Source organism: Aureococcus anophagefferens (assembly GCF_000186865.1).
Source record: "Aureococcus anophagefferens unplaced genomic scaffold AURANscaffold_9, whole genome shotgun sequence".
In the NCBI taxonomy this organism is placed as follows: domain Eukaryota; class Pelagophyceae; order Pelagomonadales; family Pelagomonadaceae; genus Aureococcus; species Aureococcus anophagefferens.
In genome coordinates this window covers 687,650-707,407 of record NW_008705569.1, presented here as the reverse complement: position 1 = coordinate 707,407, position 19,758 = coordinate 687,650, and the positions used below count along the sequence as shown (strand labels likewise).

Here is a 19,758-nt window from a genome sequence, read left to right as displayed (position 1 = left end):
GTTGAGGCGTGTTCGAGTGGTCAAGACGCGACGAGTCGTCGACCTCCAGGTGTCGCGCAGACGGCGAGCGTCAGCTGAATTTTGTGAATTTGGCAAGCTCCCGGCCCTCTCGACGCCTCCCGGACGCCCGTATGGCTCCACATACGCGCCCACTCAACGCACGCCCAACCGCGACCACTCGCCGACAGCCAACCCCACTCCAGCCCAAAGACTAACGAACACACGCGTGTCATCGGCCGCGCGGCCGCGGCCGCGGCGGCGCGCCCCCGCCTCGAAATGATACAAAATGATACGAAATTGAGTGAGGCAGCCGATAGAGTGAGGCAGCCCACGATGTACGAGGCCGTGCCCGGGGGCGCGGCGGCCTCGTCGGCGTCGTCGCACGGCCGCGACGAGGACCGGGCGACGTCGTCGCCGGCCCGCCAGTACCTGCGCGTCGGCGCCGCCGTGTCGGCCCTCGTCTGCGGCGCGGCGCTCGTCGCCGCCGCGGGCCGCGACGCGGCGACGACGACGCTCGCGGCCGTGAAGAACACGCAGAAGATGCAGCAGAAGCAGTTCATGAAGGTCTTCACCTGGAACGGCTACACCGACGCCCTCGGCGCCGCGGGGACGGACTACCCGTGGCTCGCGGAGAGGGGCTACGCGGCGGTCGTCGAGCCGCACAAGGAGCACCACTTCCGCGCCTGCGCCCTCAAGCGGACGCAGCAGGGCCGCATGGGCGAGTCCCAGTGCGTGAGCGACATGACGCTGTTTTCCTGGTCCGTGGACGGCGTCCAGACCTCGTCTTTAATGGGCGGCGGCGTCTTCACGCACGTCTTCACGACGCTGGGCCCCCACGCGGTCGTCGCCATGGAGACGAAGAGCGACGAGGGGTCGGATCTGCCCGACGAGGAGGGCGCGAGCTCCCAGGGCGTCGCGGTCGTCTGCAAGTACGTGCGGCGCGAGCTCCGGGAGCTGTCCGTCGCGGACCGGGAGGCGTTCCTCGACGCGGCGGCCGTGCTCTGGCGCGTCGGCGCCACCGAGGGGGCCCACCTGTACGGGGACCACTACGCGCCCATCGCCACGTTCGTGGCGACGCACGCGCGGTTGGCGGGGGACGCGTGCTGCGACCACATGCACGACGGCTGCGGCTTCGTGACGCAGCACAGCGCGCTGTCCCTGAGCTTCGAGGCGTCGCTGCAGGCCGTCGACGCCTCCGTCGCGCTGCCGTACTGGGACTACTCCATCGACGTGGAGCGCGTCGCGCGGGACCACGACGGCGACTTCGGCGCCTTCGTCGACGCGGCCTCGAACGAGCTCTGGACGTCGACGTGGTTCGGCGCCGTCGGCAACTACAAGCACCTCGGCTCGTCGAAGCACAAGATCGCCGAGACGCCGGGCAACGCGTCGGGCAAGGCCTACGTCGTCGCCGACGGCCGCTGGGCGTACACGCCGACGTTGAAGGCGGGCGACGGCGAGACGCGCAACTCCTACGGCTACCTGCGCGCGCCCTGGAACAACAACCCCGTCCAGTTCCTCACGCGGTCGTCGACGATGTGCGGCGCGACGCACGAGGAGTACCAGTTCGACTACTGGCAGTACCCGACGTGCGACGTCATGTGGGCCCTCGAGTCGGAGAAGCGGTCCCTGAAGGACTTTCTGCGCGTCGCGCCCTACTCGCCCCACGGCAGCATCCACGCCCTCATCGGCGGCACCTTCGAGTGCGGCGGCGAGTTCGACCGGCTCGAGGCGACGTTGGGGTTGAACGCGACGACGGCGAACCGCTTCCGGTCCGTGGTCTTCAACGGCCTGAAGGACATGTTCCGCAGCGGGTATTTAGAGATGCCCAGGGACTGCGCGCCGGAGACGTCCTTCAAGGACTGCGCGGCGTCGTGCAAGAATCTGGATACGTACGTCGCGGAGAACAACACGGCGATGCTCGAGGAGTACCTGGGCCTCGTCGACTTCTGGGGCCTGCTCAGCGACCGGAGCTTCGACGACCGCGTCACGGCGCTGAGTTTGATTTGCGGCGCGGGGCTGAACGTGCTCGGCGACCAGCTCGAGGCGTCGAGCCCCAACGACATCTCGTTCTGGCCCATCCACCCGACGGTCGACCGCCTCTTCCAGTGGAAGGTCATCGCCGGCACGCTCTCCGACATGGACTGGCCCGAGACCGAGTACTACTGGGGCACCTACGGCAGCAACGTCGACAACGTCACCGGCCACGCGGCGGACGACTTCTTGGAGTACGACCTGCCGCAGCTCGGCCTCAAGGCCGGCGAGTACACGAACGCCGACTTTTTGAACATGTCGTCGCCGCTCTACGACACGATGCCCTACGTCTACGCCCACTTCAAGTGGGACCACTGCGCGGAGCTCGGCTACGCGATCGGCAACAAGACGGCGCTCCAGGTCGCCGCGGGCGACGAGCAGTACGTCGCGCCGCCGGGCGACTCGTCCGCCGTCGCCGGCGTCACCCTCGCGCGGAGGTAGGCGCGCGGGGCCCCGGCCCCGCACGCGCCCGTCTCCCTCTTAAATTCTATGCTTCAACGGACGCACCTTGACGTTAAAGTGCACCTCGTCAGAGGCCGAAGGCGATGATGACCGCACGACGTTCGTGATGCTTGCGCGACCATTTGTGCTGCTGGCATGCAGTCTGCATTGCGCGAGCGCTCTGCAAGCCGCGCCGCAGCAACCCGTGCAAAAAGCCGTGCATTGCGCGAGCGCTCTGCAAGCCGCGCCGCAACCACCCGTGCAAAAATCCGTGCAAGACTTCGAGCGCGTGACGGGCCTGCGCGTGCTGGCCCACTCACCGAGCGTTCTCGTCATCGACAAGCCCGCGGGCCTGCGCTCGACGCCGGCCTTCACGGGCGGCGGCACGCGCAAGGAGCGCTGGTGCGCCGCCGCGACCACGCTCGAAGCGTTGCCGCCGGCGCTGCGACGACACGCCGCGATGCTGCCGCGGACGCGCGAGAAGTTCCTCGCCTTCGCGGTGCGACGCGCGAAGCTGAGCGACGACGCGGCGGCCGACGCCTGGCGCGATATGCAGCATGCGGTGGCGGCGAAGGACGAGGCCGACGGCGTCGTCGAGTTGGACTCCGCGCTCCGCCGCGCGCGGCTCGTCCACGGCGACGCGCGGCCCGTGCACCGCCTCGACGCGTCGACATCCGGCGCGCTGGCGCTCGCGCTCGATAGCGACGCGGCGTCCGTGCTCGCCCGGCAGTGGCGCGACCGCACGGTGCGGAAGACGTACGAGGCCGTCGTGCGGGGCCGCGTCGTCGACGACTTTGGCGAGATCGACGTCGCCCTCGAGCGACGAGACGCCGCGCGGGCCGGGCTCTCGCGCATGGTGCCCTGCGCCGACGGCAAGCCCTGCCGGACGACGTTCGCCGTCGTCGACCGCGGAGCCGACACGACGACGCTGGAGCTCGAGCCCCACACGGGCCGGCTCCACCAGCTCCGCGCGCACTGCGCCGCCATCGGCCACCCGATCCTAGGAGACGACATCTACGGCGCCGACGCCGAGGGAAGCCGGCTCCACCTCCACGCGAAGGCGCTGCGCTTCGCGGAGCCCTCGTCCGGCGACACGTGGACCGTCGAGAGCGCGAGCGGATTTCGCTAACACATTGGGTATCCAGAGCTCTCTCTCTGGCGCATTAGGCGACGCACCCCGCCTATCTATCTTGGGCGGCTCCAGCTCTCGCTTAGTTTATTTCGCGTCCTTCCCCTCCGCCCGTTCCCGCGGCGAGCTCGGCGCCGTCGGCGGCGTCGCCGGTCGGTCGTCGAACTCGACGGGCCGCGCGCCGGCCTTCGCGTCCGCGACCATCCGCGCGTCGCTCATCATGCGCACGAAGGACCTGTAGTCCGTCGCGGACAGGATGGCTTCCAAGACCTGCTTGTCGATGGACGCGCCGCGGCTCTCGAGCGCCTTGCGGCAGCGCGCGGCGAACTCGCTCCGGTCGAGGTAAGTCGTCTGCAGGAACTCGTCGAGCACGTCGTCGTAGCTACGCGATGGCGCGGTGGAATCGACCATTTCATGCTTCGACGCCGGGCGTGCAGCGCGCAGTAGTCCTCGTAGAGCTGCGTGTACTCGAGGCGCTGCTCCGACGTCCTGCAGTCGCGATCAAACCTACCACGCGCGTCGGCATTTATATAGTCATCAGATTCCATGTATGAATCAGTGTCCGTTTCGATTAGTTTGATACCATGTTTTCCCGGTCGGCATCGCTCGAACATCGTCACAACGCTGGAGCACACTTGTGCGCATGTTCCTCGAAGAAGTCCTTGAACCGCTTCGAATTCGCGCGCTGGCCCCAGAACGACAGCAGTTTCAGCAGCTGCGGGTCCGGCCCGCGCGGCTTGCCGTCCTTGGCGTCGGCCATGGTCTATGAAAGAACTCAAGCAGTGCCCACGGCGTTCAAAAGCATGCTCGGAGCAGCCCCATGCTGTTTTCAAAAATCGCTTTCTTGCATCTTTCTTGCAGTGTCCCAAATCTTCGCAGTTCAGGCTGAAACCGCAGGGCAGCCCTCCGGCGCCGGCGGCGTCGGCGCGGTCGCGGCCATGCACACGATGATCCGGCGCCTGTCGCGCGTGGGCATGGGCCACCGGGGGTCGCGGGACGACAGCCACGGCGGCGGCCACGAGCACGCGCCGCGCGTCCACCCCAACGTGGAGCAGCTGCGCCAGTTCAGCCACGACCGCGAGGCCATCGAGGAGGTGCACCACCCGGACTACAAGCTGCCGGAGCACCTGCGGCAGCACCAGCACCACGGCGCCCGCGAGCACCACGGCCACGGCCACCCCGCGCACCTCCAGCGGCGGGGGAGCCGCGCGGACCACGGCAGCGGCGCGGCGCGGCACACGGACGCGCACCACGGCGGCGGCCACCACGCGCACCCGGCGCACCTCCAGCGGCGGGGGAGCCGCGCGGACCACCCGGCGAGCTCGCGCCACCTCGTGGACCACGCCGGCGCGCCGAGCCGGACCACCGCGGGGGACCACGGCGGGCCGCACGGCAAGGGCGGCCACGGCCAAGGCCACCGCGACCACCACCACCACGGCCCGACGCAGCACCGGCGGGGGTCGCGCATCACGGCCGGCGGGCGGCCCGGCGCGCCCCGCAAGTCGCTGAGCGGCGACCTGTCGGGCCACGAGAACATGGTCGCGGGGCGAGTGGCCGGCCACGGGAACGCGCCGCACGCGACGCCCGCGTCGCAGCGCGCGCAGTTCAGCAACGCCATGGCGCGCCTCATCCACCCGACGAAGGGCCACCACGGCGCGCCCCACAAGCCCGTGGGCCTCCACGGCGAGTCGAAGAAGCTGAGCCTCGAGGAGTGCGGCGCGCTCGCGCTCCGGCGCATGGAGAAGGAGGTCGACCTCGGCGACCGGCCGGGGCTGGCGAAGCTGCCGCGGTCCTTCGTCGTCTTCCACGCGTCGCCGATGATGAACGTCTGGCTCGGCGGCGTGGCGACCTACTTCAAGTACTTCTTCATGCACCGCAAGATCAAGACGGAGCTCGACCTGAGGACGGGCGCCGCGCGCCGCGACTCCCACGAGGACCTGACGCCGGCGCTGATCGCCGCCGCGGCGGCGCAGGCGGAGATCCGGAAGACGGGCGGCAACGCGGACCTGAAGCACTTCGCGAACAAGAGCTCCCACGGCCTCCGCGACGCCGTCGTCTCGCGGAAGGTCGTGCTCGGCGCTTTGCGGCAGCTCCGGTCCAAGGACGGGAAGCCCTCGAAGGACAAGGTCCGCAAGCTCAAGAAGGCGCCCGACCTGCTGAAGAAGAAGAAGGAGGCCGAGGTCTCGGCGCCGGAGCCCGCGCGCCCGCGCATGAAGACCATCAACTACACCGTCGCGTCGACGGCGTTACGGCAGTCGCGCGTCGACGCGGGTGGCGAGAAGCCCCTGCCGTCGCTCCTGGGCAAGCAGAAGGCGAAGCAGACGCAGCTCGGCATCACGGGCGCCCTGTCGGCGATCCTGGGCACGGCGCGCGCGCAGAAGTCGCCCGCGGCCTTGGAGGCGCTCCGCGAGTCCGAGGCGCGGCTCCAGCGGCAGTACGCGCAGGCCTTCACGGACGTCGCGCGCGTCTACTGCCAGGTCGTGCTGACCTGCGGCAACGTCCACTCCACCGTCGGCGACCGCCTCTTCTTCGCCTGCGTCTACCGCTACACCATGTTCGTGCTGGCTATTTTACTGCCGAACCGCGTCGCGGACGTCGAGCCCGAGTTGTGCCGCCTCTTCGACGCGCTGAGCTGCCCGGACCCCTTCCACGTCGAGGCGCGCGCCTTCCTCGCGTCGGCGGGCGCCGACGGCGCCATGAACGCCGCGGCGAGGAGCGTCGCGAAGCAGGACGGGCCCATCCGGTCCGCGCTGTCCCCGAAATCCGACGCGGCGCCGCGGCCGCCCGGGTCCGCGGGCTCGGAGCTCTCCGCGCCCGGGAGCCCCGACGACAAGGACCCGGCGGCGGGCGACGAGCCCGAGGCGCCGCCGACGGCCGCGGACCTCGTGGGCCAGATGGCGAACATGAACGCGGTCGTGTCGCCGACGCCGACGTACGGCGCGGGGCGGGAAAAGAGAGCGAAATTCCCAACTTCAAAGGCTCGGCCGTTCCCACTCGTTTTGGCTGATCTTTGGACGGGCGATCATCTCTCGGAACGGTCTCGCAGCATGGATGCGTTTTCCGGGACGCGCGCGCGCGCGGAACACTCAAGTTGAAGCGAACTTGAACCACTCTTTTCCTGCCCAGGTACGGCGCGGACGCGATGGCGCGGAACCACGGGCTCCGCAAGGACTGCGCCGAGGCCAACGTGCGCCTGAGCCAGCGCGCGCTGCAGGCGACGGCGGCGTCCTTCATGGAGCGGCGCTTCACGCGCAGGCGGCAGCACGAGGCGCGCGTCAAGTCGAACCGCGTCGTCGACTGCGCTACCAAACTCAGCCCGCTCGTCGCCAAGGCGTTGCAGGCCCTCGACGAGCCCGAGCCCATCGACAAGAGCACGCTGAACACGCAGTGGGACGCGGAGCAGGTGCTGAAGATGCTCGAGTTGGACAAGACGTCCGACGGCGACGACGGCGACAAGAAGGCGCCCGTCGTGCGGCGGACGCGGCTCCAGTCCGTGGTGATGAAGATGCGCGCCGACGAGAAGAAGGAGGCCGAGGCGGCCCAGCGCGCGTCCATGCGCAACGCCGGCGGGCGCATGAGCCGGCGGCTGTCCTTCGGCGGGTCCTTCGCGAGCCGCGAGGACGCGCGCCAGTCCATGGCCGCGTTCCGCCGGTCGTCGAACGCGTCTTCCGCGGGCGGTCCGCCGCTGCCGTCGTCGCGGCGGTCCTCCGTGTCGACGCCCCGGGGCACGATGAACTCGTTGGAGCAGAACCTCCACGAGATGCTCGAGAACAGCACGACGCGGCGGACGTCGTTCCGCGAGAACGCGAACGACCCGGCGCCGCCGCCGGACAAGAGCCGCGCGCCCATGTTCCGCCGCGCGAGCCGCGTGTCCCGGAGCGGCGACGCGGCCTTCGACGACCCGCTCCGCACCGCGGCGTCGGGCCGGCGCCTCGCGTCCGGCGGCGCGAACTAAGCTGTCGAGGGGCGCTACCGAGGTGGGGGTGTGTTAGACTCGCGTTTTACTCTGGGGCTGCTTACTTGGTCGCCTTGGCGCAGTCGTCGCAGGCGCGGTCCTCCGTGCCCGGGAGCTTGTGGTCGCTGCACCTCGCGCAGACGAGGCGGCCGCACTTGCGGCAGTGGTGGCGGCGGAAGAACATGGTGAACTTGGCGTCGCAGAGGCCGCAGGCGTCGGCGTTCTTGTCCTCGACCCAGACGGGCGCGAGCGCGTCCGACTCCGCGTCCATGTCCGCGCCCGCGGCGCCGGCGATGGACGCGAGCCACGCGTCGCGCTCGCGCGCGTCCTCGGCGACGGCGACGAAGCTTTTGGCGCCCGTGCGCACGGTGAGCGCCCGGGAAAAGTGGGCCGGCGCCTCCGCGCGCGTCGCCGCGCGCGCGACGAAGGGCCCCGCGAAGGCGAAGTCGTGGCTCAGGTCGTAGCCGCCGCGCGCGGCCTTGCCGTAGGCCAGCGAGTCGTCGAAGAGCCAGAACTGCGCCGCGCCGGGCCCGCCGCGGCTGATCTTCGCCAGCGGGCCCTCGCGCACGAGCTTCCGGTCCGCGAAGGACCGGGCCGCGCCGCGGACGATCTCCGCGAGCTCCGCGCGCCGGTCCGCGTTCGTGTATTTGGACACGCGGCCGTAGTCGATGCGGCGCGCCGCCTGGTCGCCGGCTTTGCCCGGCCGCCGGCGCCGCGCGGCCTGGGCGAAGAGCTCCGCGGCCGTGGGCTCGAAGTGGCGCGCCTGGGGATGCGGCGACTCCATGGGCGTCTCCGGCGTCTTGGGCGTCTGGGGGCTCAGCGCCGCGGACCGGAGCCGCGCCATCCGCTCGTCGTCGCTCTCGGGCACGGCGATGGCCGCGGGCTTCGCCTGCCGGGGCGCGTCGGCGGGCCACGCGGGCAGCGCGGCCGGCGTGCCGGGCGTCGCGGGCCCGGAGTCGTCGCCGCTGTCGAAGCTCCGCAGCTTGAGCCGGGCGACGTCGCGCGGCGGCGGCGGCGCGTTGTAGTCGCGCAGCGGGATCGGCGGGGCCGCGTCGTAGTCGCGTTCGGGTATTGGCGGGGCCGCGTCGTAGTCGCGCGGTGGGATTGGCGGGGCCGCGTCGTAGTCGCGTTCGGGTATTGGCGGGGCCGCGTCGTAGTCGCGTTCGGGTATTGGCGGGGCTGCGTCGTAGTCGCGCGGTGGGACCGGCGGGGCTGCCTCATAGTCTCTCGTGGGGACAGGCGGCGGGAGGTCGGCGTCGTAGTCGCGCGTGGGGATCGGCGGCGGCAGCGAGGGATTCATCATTGTCCAGAGACAGACGACGGACGTCGACGTCGACGTCGACGTCGATCGAGCAATCCTCAAAAAGCGAGCAAACTGTTGGTGCATCGCGGCGGCACCCCTTCAGCGATGGCTTCTTGACCTCGATGGCGCTTTGTGGTGCTCGCACTCGGCTTGCACAAGTAGCAGTCCGCCTCGCATCATGCACGCCGCGATCCTCGTCGCCCTCGCCGCCGGCGCCGGCGCCTTCGCGCCGGCGCCCGCGGTGTCCCACCGCGCCGCGCCGCTCAGCGCCGAGGCCCTCAAGATCGGCATCGTCGGCGGCGGCACCGTCGGCGGCGGCATCGTCGAGATCTTGACGCGCAAGCAGGAGCAGCTCACGGCCTGCGCCGGGGGCGTGGGCATGGAGGTCAAGACCGTCGTCGTGCGCGACAAGAGCAAGGAGCGCGACTGGGCGCTGCCGCCCGGGTGCACCGTGACGGAAGACGTCGACGACGTCCTCGACGACGCGGACATCGACCTCGTCGTCGAGGTCGCGGGCGGCACGACCTTCGCCAAGGACGTCGTCTTCGGCGCGCTCAAGAAGCGCAAGGACGTCGTGACGGCGAACAAGGCCCTCATCGCCGCGTGCCTGCCCGAGATCGAGGCGCTCCTCGAGGACGTCAACGCCGAGGGCGACAAGGTGAGCTTCGGCTTCGAGGCCGCGGTCTGCGGCGGCATCCCCATCATCCACACGCTCCAGACGGACTTCGTGGGCGACTCCGTGACGCGCCTCCGCGGCATCATGAACGGCTGCACGAACTGGATGCTCACGAAGATGGAGGCCGAGGGCGTGTCTTACACGGACTGCCTCACGGAGGCGTCGGCGTTGGGCTACGCGGAGGCGGACCCGACGCTGGACGTCGGCGGCTTCGACGCCCGGTCCAAGCTCGCCATCATGATCCGCCTCGCCTTTGGGGTCGACGTCAGCGAGGACGACATCTCGTGCAAGGGCATCACGAACATCAAGCAGGTCGACTTCGCGTACGCCAAGGAGCTGCTCGGCGGCACCATCAAGCTGCTGGGCGTCGCCGAGATGGCCGCCGAGGGCCACGAGCTCACGGCCTACGTGACGCCCGCCTTCGTGCCCGACGGCAACACGCTGGCCGTCATCGACGACGCGATCAACGCGGTCGAGATCACGTCCGAGAACCTCCAGTCGTCTTTGCTGGTGGGCCGCGGCGCGGGCCGCTTCCCGACGGCCAACTCCTGCGTGAGCGACATCGTCGGCTGCGCGCGCAAGGGCCTGCCCGAGGCCTTCGCCAAGAAGACGACCGACGTCACGTTCATGAACGACTTCTCGTCGCAATTCTACCTCCGCATCCAGTACCGCAACGAGGTCGGCATCGTCGGCAACCTGGGCGACATCTGCGCCAAGCACGACGTCTCCATCTACTCGCTCCTCCAGAAGCCCGAGTCCGACTACTTCGTGCTGATCACGGAGTACGGCCCGCGCTCGAACATCAAGAAGGTCGCGGCGGAGGTCGAGGGCGCGTCCTGGTGCGTCGGCGACACCTTTTTGATGCCCGTCGCCACGAAGGAGTAGGGCGCCAGAAAAAGAGATCGCGCGGAGGCGGAACCACCTCCCCGCGCGGGCAACGGACCTTCTAAGACGCGAGGCCCAACTCAAGCGAGCGCGTCGAGCGGCCCGCGCGTGGTGTGCACTCGCGGCGTTCATCGCCACGCTGCCGGATCTCCTGCGCGCGCGCGCCAGCTTGAAGCCGACATTCGACCGTGCTGCACTGGTGCTGCACTCCGATGCATCCGACTCTCCGGGCCGAGTCGCGTGAGAGAGGCGCGAACACCGCCCCTCGTCGCGGCCCGCGCGCGCCTCATGGCGTCGCGGTCCTCGTCCATGTTCGCCGTGACGAGCGCCGGCGAGCGGTGGACTGCGCGCCGGTCGCACAAGGTCGTGGGCCTCGGCGACGGCCGCCTGTTGCTCATCGGCGGCTTCGCGCGCGGGTCGGCGTCCGGGAGCTCGTCGGAGGTCTGGGTCGGCGACGCGAGCGGCGGCGCCTTCCGCTGGTCGCTGGCCGACGCCAGCCCCTTCGGCCCGCGCGACGGCCACGCGGCCGTGCGCCTCGGCGGCGCCGTGCTCGTGCTCGGCGGCGCGTCGACGGGCGACCGGCTGACGACGCACGACGTCTGGCGGAGCGGCGACGGCGGCGGCACGTTCGAACTCGCCACGGAGACGCCGGGCTGGTGCGGGCGCACGCACCACGAGGCCGTCGCGCACGGGGCCCGCGTCGTCGTCCTCGGCGGCTTCGGCGAGTTCGGGTACTGCAACGACTGCTGGGCGTCGGAGGACGGCGCGACCTGGGAGCGGCTGACGGCGTCGGCGGCCTGGAGCCCGCGGGCCATGCACGCCGCCGCGTCCTTCCGTGGGGGGCTCTACGTGCTCGGCGGCTACGAGGGACGGGGCGTCTGCAACGACGTCTGGGCGAGCGTCGACGGCGCCGTCTGGGCCCGCGTGTCCCAGTCGTCGCCCTGGACGCCGCGGCGGGGCCACTCCGTGGTCGCGCTGGGCGACGACTGCTTGTGTCTGTTCGGCGGCGAGTCGGGCAGCGAGTCGCTCGGCGACTGCTGGACGTCCTGTGACGGCGCGGCATGGTCCCTCGTCGCATTCGACCTCCCGCGGCGCCACGCCCACGCGGCGGCCCGCCACGGCGGCGGTCTCCTGATCTTCGGCGGCGCGACGACGGCGCGGTCGAGCGGCGGCGACGCGTCGACGACGGAGGTCGTCGCGGACTGCTTCGGAATAACGGTCCCCGCGGCCGAAACGCCGGCGCCGCCCGGCGCGTCCGCGTCGCTCCCGCTCTCCGTGTCCATGCGCGCCGTCATCGGCGCCGTCGCCGAGCTCCACCAGCTGCGGGCCGCGCTGAAGGAGGTCCAGCGGGGGAACGCGCAGCTCGTGGCGCTCGTGCGCCGCGCGACGCGCGGCTCGTCCGTCGTCGCCGCGCTGGACGCCAAGGTCGCCTTCGACGAGCCGGCGCCGAGCCCCGCGCCCCTGTCGCGGAAGAACTCGTCGAGCGGGTCCCTCGCGCGGATCGCGGCGTCGCCGGAACTCGAACTCAAGGACCGCCTGTCCTACAACCTCGAGCGCGCGGCGAACCGCCTGACCAAGGCCTTCGCCAAGTTCCCGGAGACGTTCTACGGCGCGCCCGAGGCCGCGGGCCCGGCGTCGTCGCCGCAGCGCGCGGCGTCGCGGCCGTCGCTCGCGGATTCTTTGAAGTTTTCGCTGTCGGGCTACGACCGCGCGGCGTCCATCAGGGCCCCCGACCCGTCGGCGCGGAGCTCGTCGGACCGGTCCGGAAACCTGGAGCGCGCCGAGTCCTGCTCGTCCTTCTTCGACGCGCTCGAGGACGCCGACTCGAGCGGCCGCGGCAGCCGCGGCGCGCAGCGCGAGCAACACATCGACCTCGCGGACTTTTGCGACGACGACGGCGGCGGCGAGTTCGCCGACCCGGCCACAGCGCTGCGCGCGGCCCACGAGCGGGCGCTGGCCGTCGACGACGGCCTCTCCGGCGACTGGAATTCGGCCGTGCACCCGTGCTACGACAGCATCCGCAGGATCGCGGTCCTCGGCCTCGACCGCCAGCGGCTAGAGGCCCAGGTCGAACGGCGCAAGGCCGCCGTCGCCAAGGCGCGCGGCGCCGCGCGCGTCGCCGAGCGGCGCCTCGCGCTGCTCGAGTCCGCCGCGCTCTCGCTGTCCGAGGCCGCCGAGGGCGCGCGCGAGCGGCTCCGCGCGTCCCTCGCCGTCGAGTCGGCGCCGCGGGGCGCCTTCGAGGCCGGCGGGAGCATGGACCGGTCGTCGCGGAGCTTCGACAGCCTCCGCGCGGCCGTCGCCGAGTCGATGGCCGATACGCCCGCGAGCCCGGCGCCGGCGCCGCGGGGGCCGCCCGCCGCGTCGATCGACGGCGACTTTTGCGACGACGGCTTCGAGGCCGTGGCGGAGGAGCTCGCGAGCCACTGCGCGCGGCCCCAGCGCGCCGACTCCGCGCGGCGCCACGCGGACGCGGCGCTCCGCCGATTGGGCGAGGCGCTCCGCGCGCGCGCCGCGGCCGCCGCGGCGCTCTGCGCGGGGGCGCTGTCCACGGGCGAGGCGACGAAGCCCGTCGACACCGGGGACGCGGACCTCTACGACAGCATGCTCGTCGACGTCGCCGCGGCCGCGCGCGCCGCGTCGTCGGCGGCGACGTGGGACGCGGACGGCGATCTGGCGCGCGCGAAGCTCGACGCGCACGGCGCCGTCGGCGCGGAGCTCGCGGCCATCCCCCGGGAGCTCGACGAGGCTCTACGGTTGAAGGGGAAGTTGTTGCGGTCCGGGGAGCACCGGTGCCGCGCGACGCACAGGTCCGCGAAGCTCCTCGCGCGCGTCGCGTGGACGCTCTGCAAGCGCGCGAAGCGCTGGGACGCCTGGTACGAGGCCGCGGCGCTGCCGCGGCGCGGGCCGGCGCTCGTCGCCGCGGCGGACGCCGCCGTGGACCGCGTGCTGTCGCTCGAGGACCGGAAGACGGACGCGCTCGGCGCGCTGGACAAGAGCGCGCGGCGCGCGCGGCGCCTCAACGCGCCCATGGGCGTGCACCGGTCGTCGACGTTCCCGCCGCGGGACGAGGCGCCCCCGGCGAAGCCGGACCTGGGCCCGCGGCGGCCGTCGTTCTCGCTGGTGACCGGCGCGACGGTCGCGGAGCCCGAGGCGCCCAAGCCCCTCTTCCCGGACGTCGCGGCGCTCTTCGCGCCGCCCAAGGACGACGCGAGGCTGTCTTCCAAGAAGCCGCCGCGCATCGCGCTGCCCCGGCCCACGAGCATCGCGGAGAATCGGTCCGAGCCGTCGTCGCCGTCGTCCGCGGGCCCGGCGGAGGAGGAGACCGTCGACGGCCTGCGCCGGGCCGTGGACGCCCTCGACGCCGAGCTCGCGGGCGCCGTGCGCGTCCGGCGCCGAGCCGTCGCCGCCGCGGCGCGCTGCTGCTACACGGAGCAGCCCGAATTGGCCTGGACGTCGCGCGTCATCGTCGATTCGATCGGCAAGCTCAAGCTCCTCGGCGAGTTCGGCGGCGCCTTCGACGGGGGCGACGCGTTCGACGACCTGGATGGATCTACCAGAGGCGCGCCGAAGGTCTTCGGGGGCGACTGGCTGAGAGCGCCGTCGCGCGATCTGACGGAATACGAGCCCGCGCCCGGCTGCCCCGAGCGCGGCGGCGGCGGCCACCTCGTGCGCCTCGACGCGTCGACGGGCGACGAGGTGCTGCTGAAGGCCTATGCGTTGGACGAGGGCGACGACGAGCGGCGCTGGTGCTCGCACGAGGCGGAATTGGACGCTTTACTGGCTCTGCCGCGGCACGACGCCTTGGCCGCGCCGCGCGCGTTGGTCTCCGCGCGCTGGGCGCCCCTGCGCCTGCGCGGCGCGTTCGACGACGCGGACCCCGTGGTCGGCGCGCCCATGATCTACCTCGAGTTCCTGCGGCCGCGGTTCTCGCTGGCGGCGTGGGCGCGCGCGTCGCCGCGCGCGCCGTGGCACGTGCAGGCCGTCGCGCGCCAGGTGCTCACGGGCCTCTTCGTGCTCCACAGCCGCAACGTCGTCCACGGCCACGTGAGCCCGTCGACGGTCGTCGTCCTGGACGGCGACAGGGCGCAGCTCGCGACGCGGCACCTGCTCGAAGCTTTGCGGGAATGGGGCGGCGACGCGGACGAGGCCGCGGACCTCGCCGACTTCGCGGCGCCGGAGGTCGAGCGCCGCGAGGTCGCGGGGTCCTGCGAGGCGGACATGTTCGCCTTCGGGGCCGTGCTCGCGTGGCTGAACCGCGCGACGAAGGCGGAGGGCCACGCGGTCCCGCGGACGGGCGACGACGACCTGGGGCGGTTGGTGGAGGCGCTGACGGACCTCGACGCGTCGAAGCGGCCGTCGGCGGCGGACGCGGCCGTGCACCCCTACTTCCAGAACTCGTACATGGACCGCTACATCGCCGGCGGCGACATCGTCGGGCCGAACGCGAAATTGGAGGCCGTGCGCGACCTGCTGTCGTCCGTGCGGTCCGAGTCGCGGGCGGAACGAGCGGTCATCGAGGTGCGCCGGGGCGACGCCCTGGTGGACGACGTGCTGGCCTTCTTCGGGAGAGAGGCGGTGAACGAGCGGCGCTTCCAGGAGGGCAAGAAGGTCCAGGGCACGCGGCGGCCGCTCAAGGTCACCTTCGCGGGCGAGGCCGGCGTCGACGAGGGCGGGCTGACGGCGGAGATGTTCGCCTTATTTTTCGAGGCGGCGCTCAAGGCGGAGGCGGGGCTCTTCGAGGACGCGGGCGGCGAGGTCGTGCTGCCGGCGCGCATGCCGGAGAGCCCGACGCCGAAGGAGAAGCACGCCAAGGTCGAGCGGCTGGAGGCCTTCGGGCGCGCGTTGGTCACGGCCTGCTACGAGGGCTGCGGCGCGCCGAGCCGCCTCGGGCCGTCGCTCTTCAAATATCTGGCGCACGGCGCGAGGCACGCGGCGGCGGGCGACGGCCGGGCGCTCCGGGACCTGCAGAAGTTCGACCCCGTGCTCGGGAGCTCGCTCGAGTACATGCTGAGCCACGCGCCGCCGCTGGGCGGCGACTGGGGTTTGGATTTCAGCGACGTCGACGCGTCGGCGCAGTCGCGGCCGGTGACCGAAGCGAACAAGCACTCGTTCGTCGTCTTGAAGGTGCGCCACGCGCTCGTCGGCTGCCGCACGGAGCCCCTGGACGCGATCCGGCGGGGCTTCGTCGCGGCGCTCCACGAGCTCTCGCCGGAGGCGTCGCCGTTCCTGAAATTGTTTAGCTCGACGGACTGGCGCGTCCTGCTGTGCGCGGCGGACGAGGACCTGACGCCGTCCAAGGTGCTGGCCAAGTTCAAGTACGTCGGCTTCGCCAAGGCGTCGCTCGTGCCGGACGCGTTGAACCGCGCCATCGCCAAGTTCGACAAGGACTCGCTGCGCCGGTTCCTCGTCTTCGCGACGGGCTCGCCGTCGCTGCCGCCGGAGAGCCGCGACTTCGAGATGCAGGTCCGCGCGATGCCCCGGTCCAACTCGCTCCCCGTGGCGCACACGTGCTTCTTCCACGTCGACATCCCCGAGTACGCCTCCGAGGAGGAGTTCATCACCAAGCTCATGACCGCGATCCACGAGTGCGGCTCCTTCGACCGCGTCTAATTCGCATTTGCTTACTTCTTCTTCCCCGGCACGTAGAGGAGCGCGTCGCAGAGCGCCGGGGCGACGCAGTTGAGGACGCGGAGCGCGTGGACCTTGAGCAGCGACGACGTCGCCGACACGGGGAAGTAGACGTCCCGCGCGCCGACGGCGACGCCCGCGACGATCTTCGCCGCGACGGCGTCGGCCGTCATCGCGACCCGGAAGTCCAAGGGCCGCTGCCCGCCCGTGCCGAGGCGCCGGTCGTTGATGCCCGTGGCCGTGTTGCCCGGGTACGCCTGCGTGATCGCCGCGCGCTTCCCCGCCATGCGGAGCTCGACGCGGAGGCTGTCGAGGAAGCCGCCGAGCGCCATCTTCGACGCCGCGTAGCCCGAGCGCGTCGGCGGCGCGACGAGGCCGACGACGCTGTTGACGCCGACGACGCGCACGGCGTCGGCCCGGGAGAGCCGCGGAAGCAGCGGCGCGAGGACCCCGACGCTGCCGAAATAGTTCACCTCCATGAGCCGCCGCGCGACGGCGTCCGCCTCGCCGCCGGCGACGAGCTCCTCCACGGTCTCGCCCATCGAGATGCCCGCGTTGAGCACGAGCAGGTCCAGCGCGCCCTCGCCGCAAAAGTCCGCCGTCTTCTCGACGAGCGCCGCGCGGCCCTCCGCGGTGGCGACGTCGCCGCGCACGGAGAGGACGCCGGCGGCGCCCGCGTCCAGGACCGCCCGCTCCGCGGCGGCGAGCGCGTCCTCGGACCGCGCGTTGAGCACGAGCCTGGCGCCTTGCCGGGCGTAGAGGATCGCCATGGACAGGCCGATGCCGGATGAGGCGCCGGTGATGAGGATGGTCTTGTTGTGCGCATCGAAAGTTTGTTGTTTCTTGCGCTTCAGGAACCAGATGAGGCCTGCTAGACCAGCTCCAGCGGCGAAGAGCTTGGCTTTGGGGAGGTCCATCGGGAGAGCGAAATCTGTGGTAAAAAGCTTTGAAGACAAAACCGACCTCACGGACCGCGCCGCCACCCTCGTCGACGTCGTCGTCGACCTCTCCGCAGTCGTCTCGCACGCATTCCGCGCCAACGCGTCGCGGGAAACGACTAGTCGCCTCGTCGTCGTCGTCGTCGTCGCGCGAAGAGCCCAAAGAGCCCACCGACAACCGACAAAGGGCCGCCACGAACAGCATGCAAGCCGCGTCGCCCATGTCGCGCGGCGGCGCCGCGCCGCCCATCACCGTCAATGCCGTCGTCGTCGACGTGCCCAAACTCGTCATCGAGGAGGACGGCGTGCGCATCGAGACGCTCACGGCCGCGCGCTACGCGGCCGAGCACGAGGTCTACGACGCCTTCACCTCCGGCAAGCACTGCTGCTGCCTCTTCTCCCTGTCCCAGCCCGAGTCCGCGCGGAAGCGCGACGCGTGGCCCGAGAGCAAGCGGACCCTGAGCGCCGTCGCCGTCGATTTGGCCACGGACGCCGTGATCGGCACGATCCAGGGCGTGGGCTTCGGCGACCCCTGCGACATGCACACGTGCAAGCGCGGGGAGCTCCACGTCGAGCACCTCGCCGTGAGCGCCGGCGCGCGCGGCAAGGGCGTCGGGACGAAGCTGCTGCGCTGGATGGAGGCCGCGGCGCGCGCGCGCGGCTGCGCCGTTCTCACCCTCGGCGTGCTCCGCGGGAACCCGGCGCGGCGCCTCTACGAGCGCTTCGGCTTCGAGGTCAAGCGCCACGACTGCTGCGAGGAGGCGGTCGCGTGCTGCTTCGTCACCTTCGTCATGGGCCGGCCCTACGGCCTCTGCCACGCGAGCTGGGGCGGCGACGACATGGTCAAGGCGCTGGCGACATAAAGGCGAGGTTACATACGAGGGTAGTAGTTGGACAGCAACAACAACATACGAGAGCTGGCTTCGGACGGCGCGGCGGCGGCGACGACGGGGTTCTTCACGGCGACGCCTCGTCGTCCTCGCCCTCGGCGAAGGCGCAGAAGCCCGCGAGCACGTAGCGCGTGCCCCGCACGATGGGCACGCCGCGGTGCCGGTTCTGGCCGCTGAAGAGGAGCGCGTCGCCCGCGTCGGGCCGGTAGACGGGCGCGCCGTCGAGGTCCACGAATTGCGTGCCGCCGCCGTCGAAGTCGCCGCCGCCGTTGAGCGGCGCGACGAAGGAGAAGGGCGACCCGTCCTCGTGCTCCGGCAGCTCGCGCTGGCCGTCGGCGTCGTACTTGGCGACGAAGAGGTCGTCGACGATGAGCGCGTCCTCGAGGCCGAACACTTCCTCCAACCGCGGCAGCAGCCGCGTCCGCGCGGCGGCGAAGATCCAGTCGGCGACGCCGGGCACGTCGCCCGCGGGCACGTCCGTCGTCGCGTGCGCCGCGTGCCGCGCCGACGTCCAGCCGCCGCGCGCCGCCGCGTGGGCCTCGGCGCCGGCGACGACCGCGGCGCACTCGTCGGGCGAGAGGAAGTTCGCGAGCACGTGGACCGTCTTCGCCGCCTCGTCGAGGGGCGCGGAATCCCGGATCATGGCCTCGACGGCGTCGATGGCGCCGTCGACGATGGCGCGCTCGCCGTCGACGTGCTTCGCCGCGAGCGCCCGCAGGAAGTCGAGGCACGACTCCGCCTCGTCGAACGTGACCTCGGGCTCCTCGCCGGCGCCGCAGGCCAGGCAGGCGAAGCACCACAACAACGCCGGCGGCAGCGGGCCCTCGGGCGCCGTCGCCGGCCGCAGGAAGAAGGGGCCGCTCCGCAGCGTGAGCGTGCGCCCGTCGGCCGTCGGCTCGGAAGCGACGGTGTCGACGCCCTCGGCGACGTGGAGCAGGCTCACGACGTGCGCCGCCGTCGCGCGCTCGGGGCCCGTGCGCGTCGCCAGCATGGCCGCGACGTGCACCTCGACGACGCTCGGGGCCTCGTCGACGCGCGGGCGCTTCGTGCCGCTGCCTTCGTCGCTCCGCTCCGGCGGCGGCCGCGTCGCGGCGCTCGACTCGTCCAGTTCGGCCATTTTGGCGTCAGCGGCGCATCGTCGAGTGTTGTTTAGCGGCGCTCGTGGATGCCAGCTACGCCGGCAACTCGGCAAGGCTTCTATTGCACGAGCGCAAAGCTCGAGACGTCGCCACTCGGTGGCGAATCTTCAAGCGCTGGCGTGGCCTGCACAACTGGCTCGGTTAGGGATCGTGAAGGGCAGCATCATCGCAAAAAACTCCCAAGGCCGCGGGGCAGCGCCGGCTTCTCACGATGTCGCAGCCTCTGAACACGGAGAACCGCAGCGACCGGCCGCGGTGCTCCCAGCTGGGCTGGTCCGGCCCCGCGTCGTCGTCGTCGCGGGAAAAAATGACGAACCACTCTCTAGGTTCTACCAGCCCATCCACTGCAACGACCTCGTGCTCCGCGAGTACGAGGGCCTGGGACACCTCCACGGCGGCGTCTGCTGGACCGCGGGCCACGTGCTCGCCCTGACGCTCCACCGCCACTACCACCACGTCGTGCACAAGAGCACGGTCGTCGAGCTCAGGGCAGCAAAAGAGAGCGAAATTCCCAACATTGAAGACTGATATCTCGGCCGTTTTCCACTCGTTTCGGCTGATTTTTGGACGAGCGATCATCTCTCGGAACGGTCTCGAAGCATGGATGCTTTTCCGGAACGCGTGCGCGCGAAACACTCACGTTGAAGCGACGTTGCATCTCTCTTGTGCTGCCCAGGTCGAGCTCGGCGCGGGCTGCGGCGCCGCGGGGCTCACGTGCGCGAAACTGGGCGCGTTCCGCGTCG

At 71.4% G+C, this 19,758-nt stretch overlaps 3 protein-coding genes across 3 annotated transcripts; all 3 read left to right on the top strand.

Annotated features, from left to right (window-relative positions):
- Positions 1-333: 333 nt before the first annotated feature.
- Positions 334-2,472, top strand: AURANDRAFT_64190 (hypothetical protein; the record flags this gene model as incomplete). Its single annotated transcript, XM_009038842.1, has 1 exon — positions 334-2,472. The coding sequence occupies one exon, from the start codon at positions 334-336 to the stop codon at positions 2,470-2,472; it is 2,139 nt and encodes a 712-aa protein (XP_009037090.1).
- An 853-nt stretch (positions 2,473-3,325) lies between these two features.
- On the top strand, positions 3,326-3,601 carry AURANDRAFT_26183 (hypothetical protein; the record flags this gene model as incomplete). The annotated part of the gene is made up of 1 exon (XM_009038843.1): positions 3,326-3,601. The coding sequence occupies one exon, from the start codon at positions 3,326-3,328 to the stop codon at positions 3,599-3,601; it is 276 nt and encodes a 91-aa protein (XP_009037091.1).
- Positions 3,602-9,238: 5,637 nt separating this feature from the next.
- On the top strand, positions 9,239-10,420 carry AURANDRAFT_26373 (hypothetical protein; the record flags this gene model as incomplete). The annotated part of the gene is made up of 1 exon (XM_009038844.1): positions 9,239-10,420. One exon carries the CDS (start codon positions 9,239-9,241, stop codon positions 10,418-10,420), a length of 1,182 nt encoding a protein of 393 aa, XP_009037092.1.
- Positions 10,421-19,758: the final 9,338 nt, after the last annotated feature.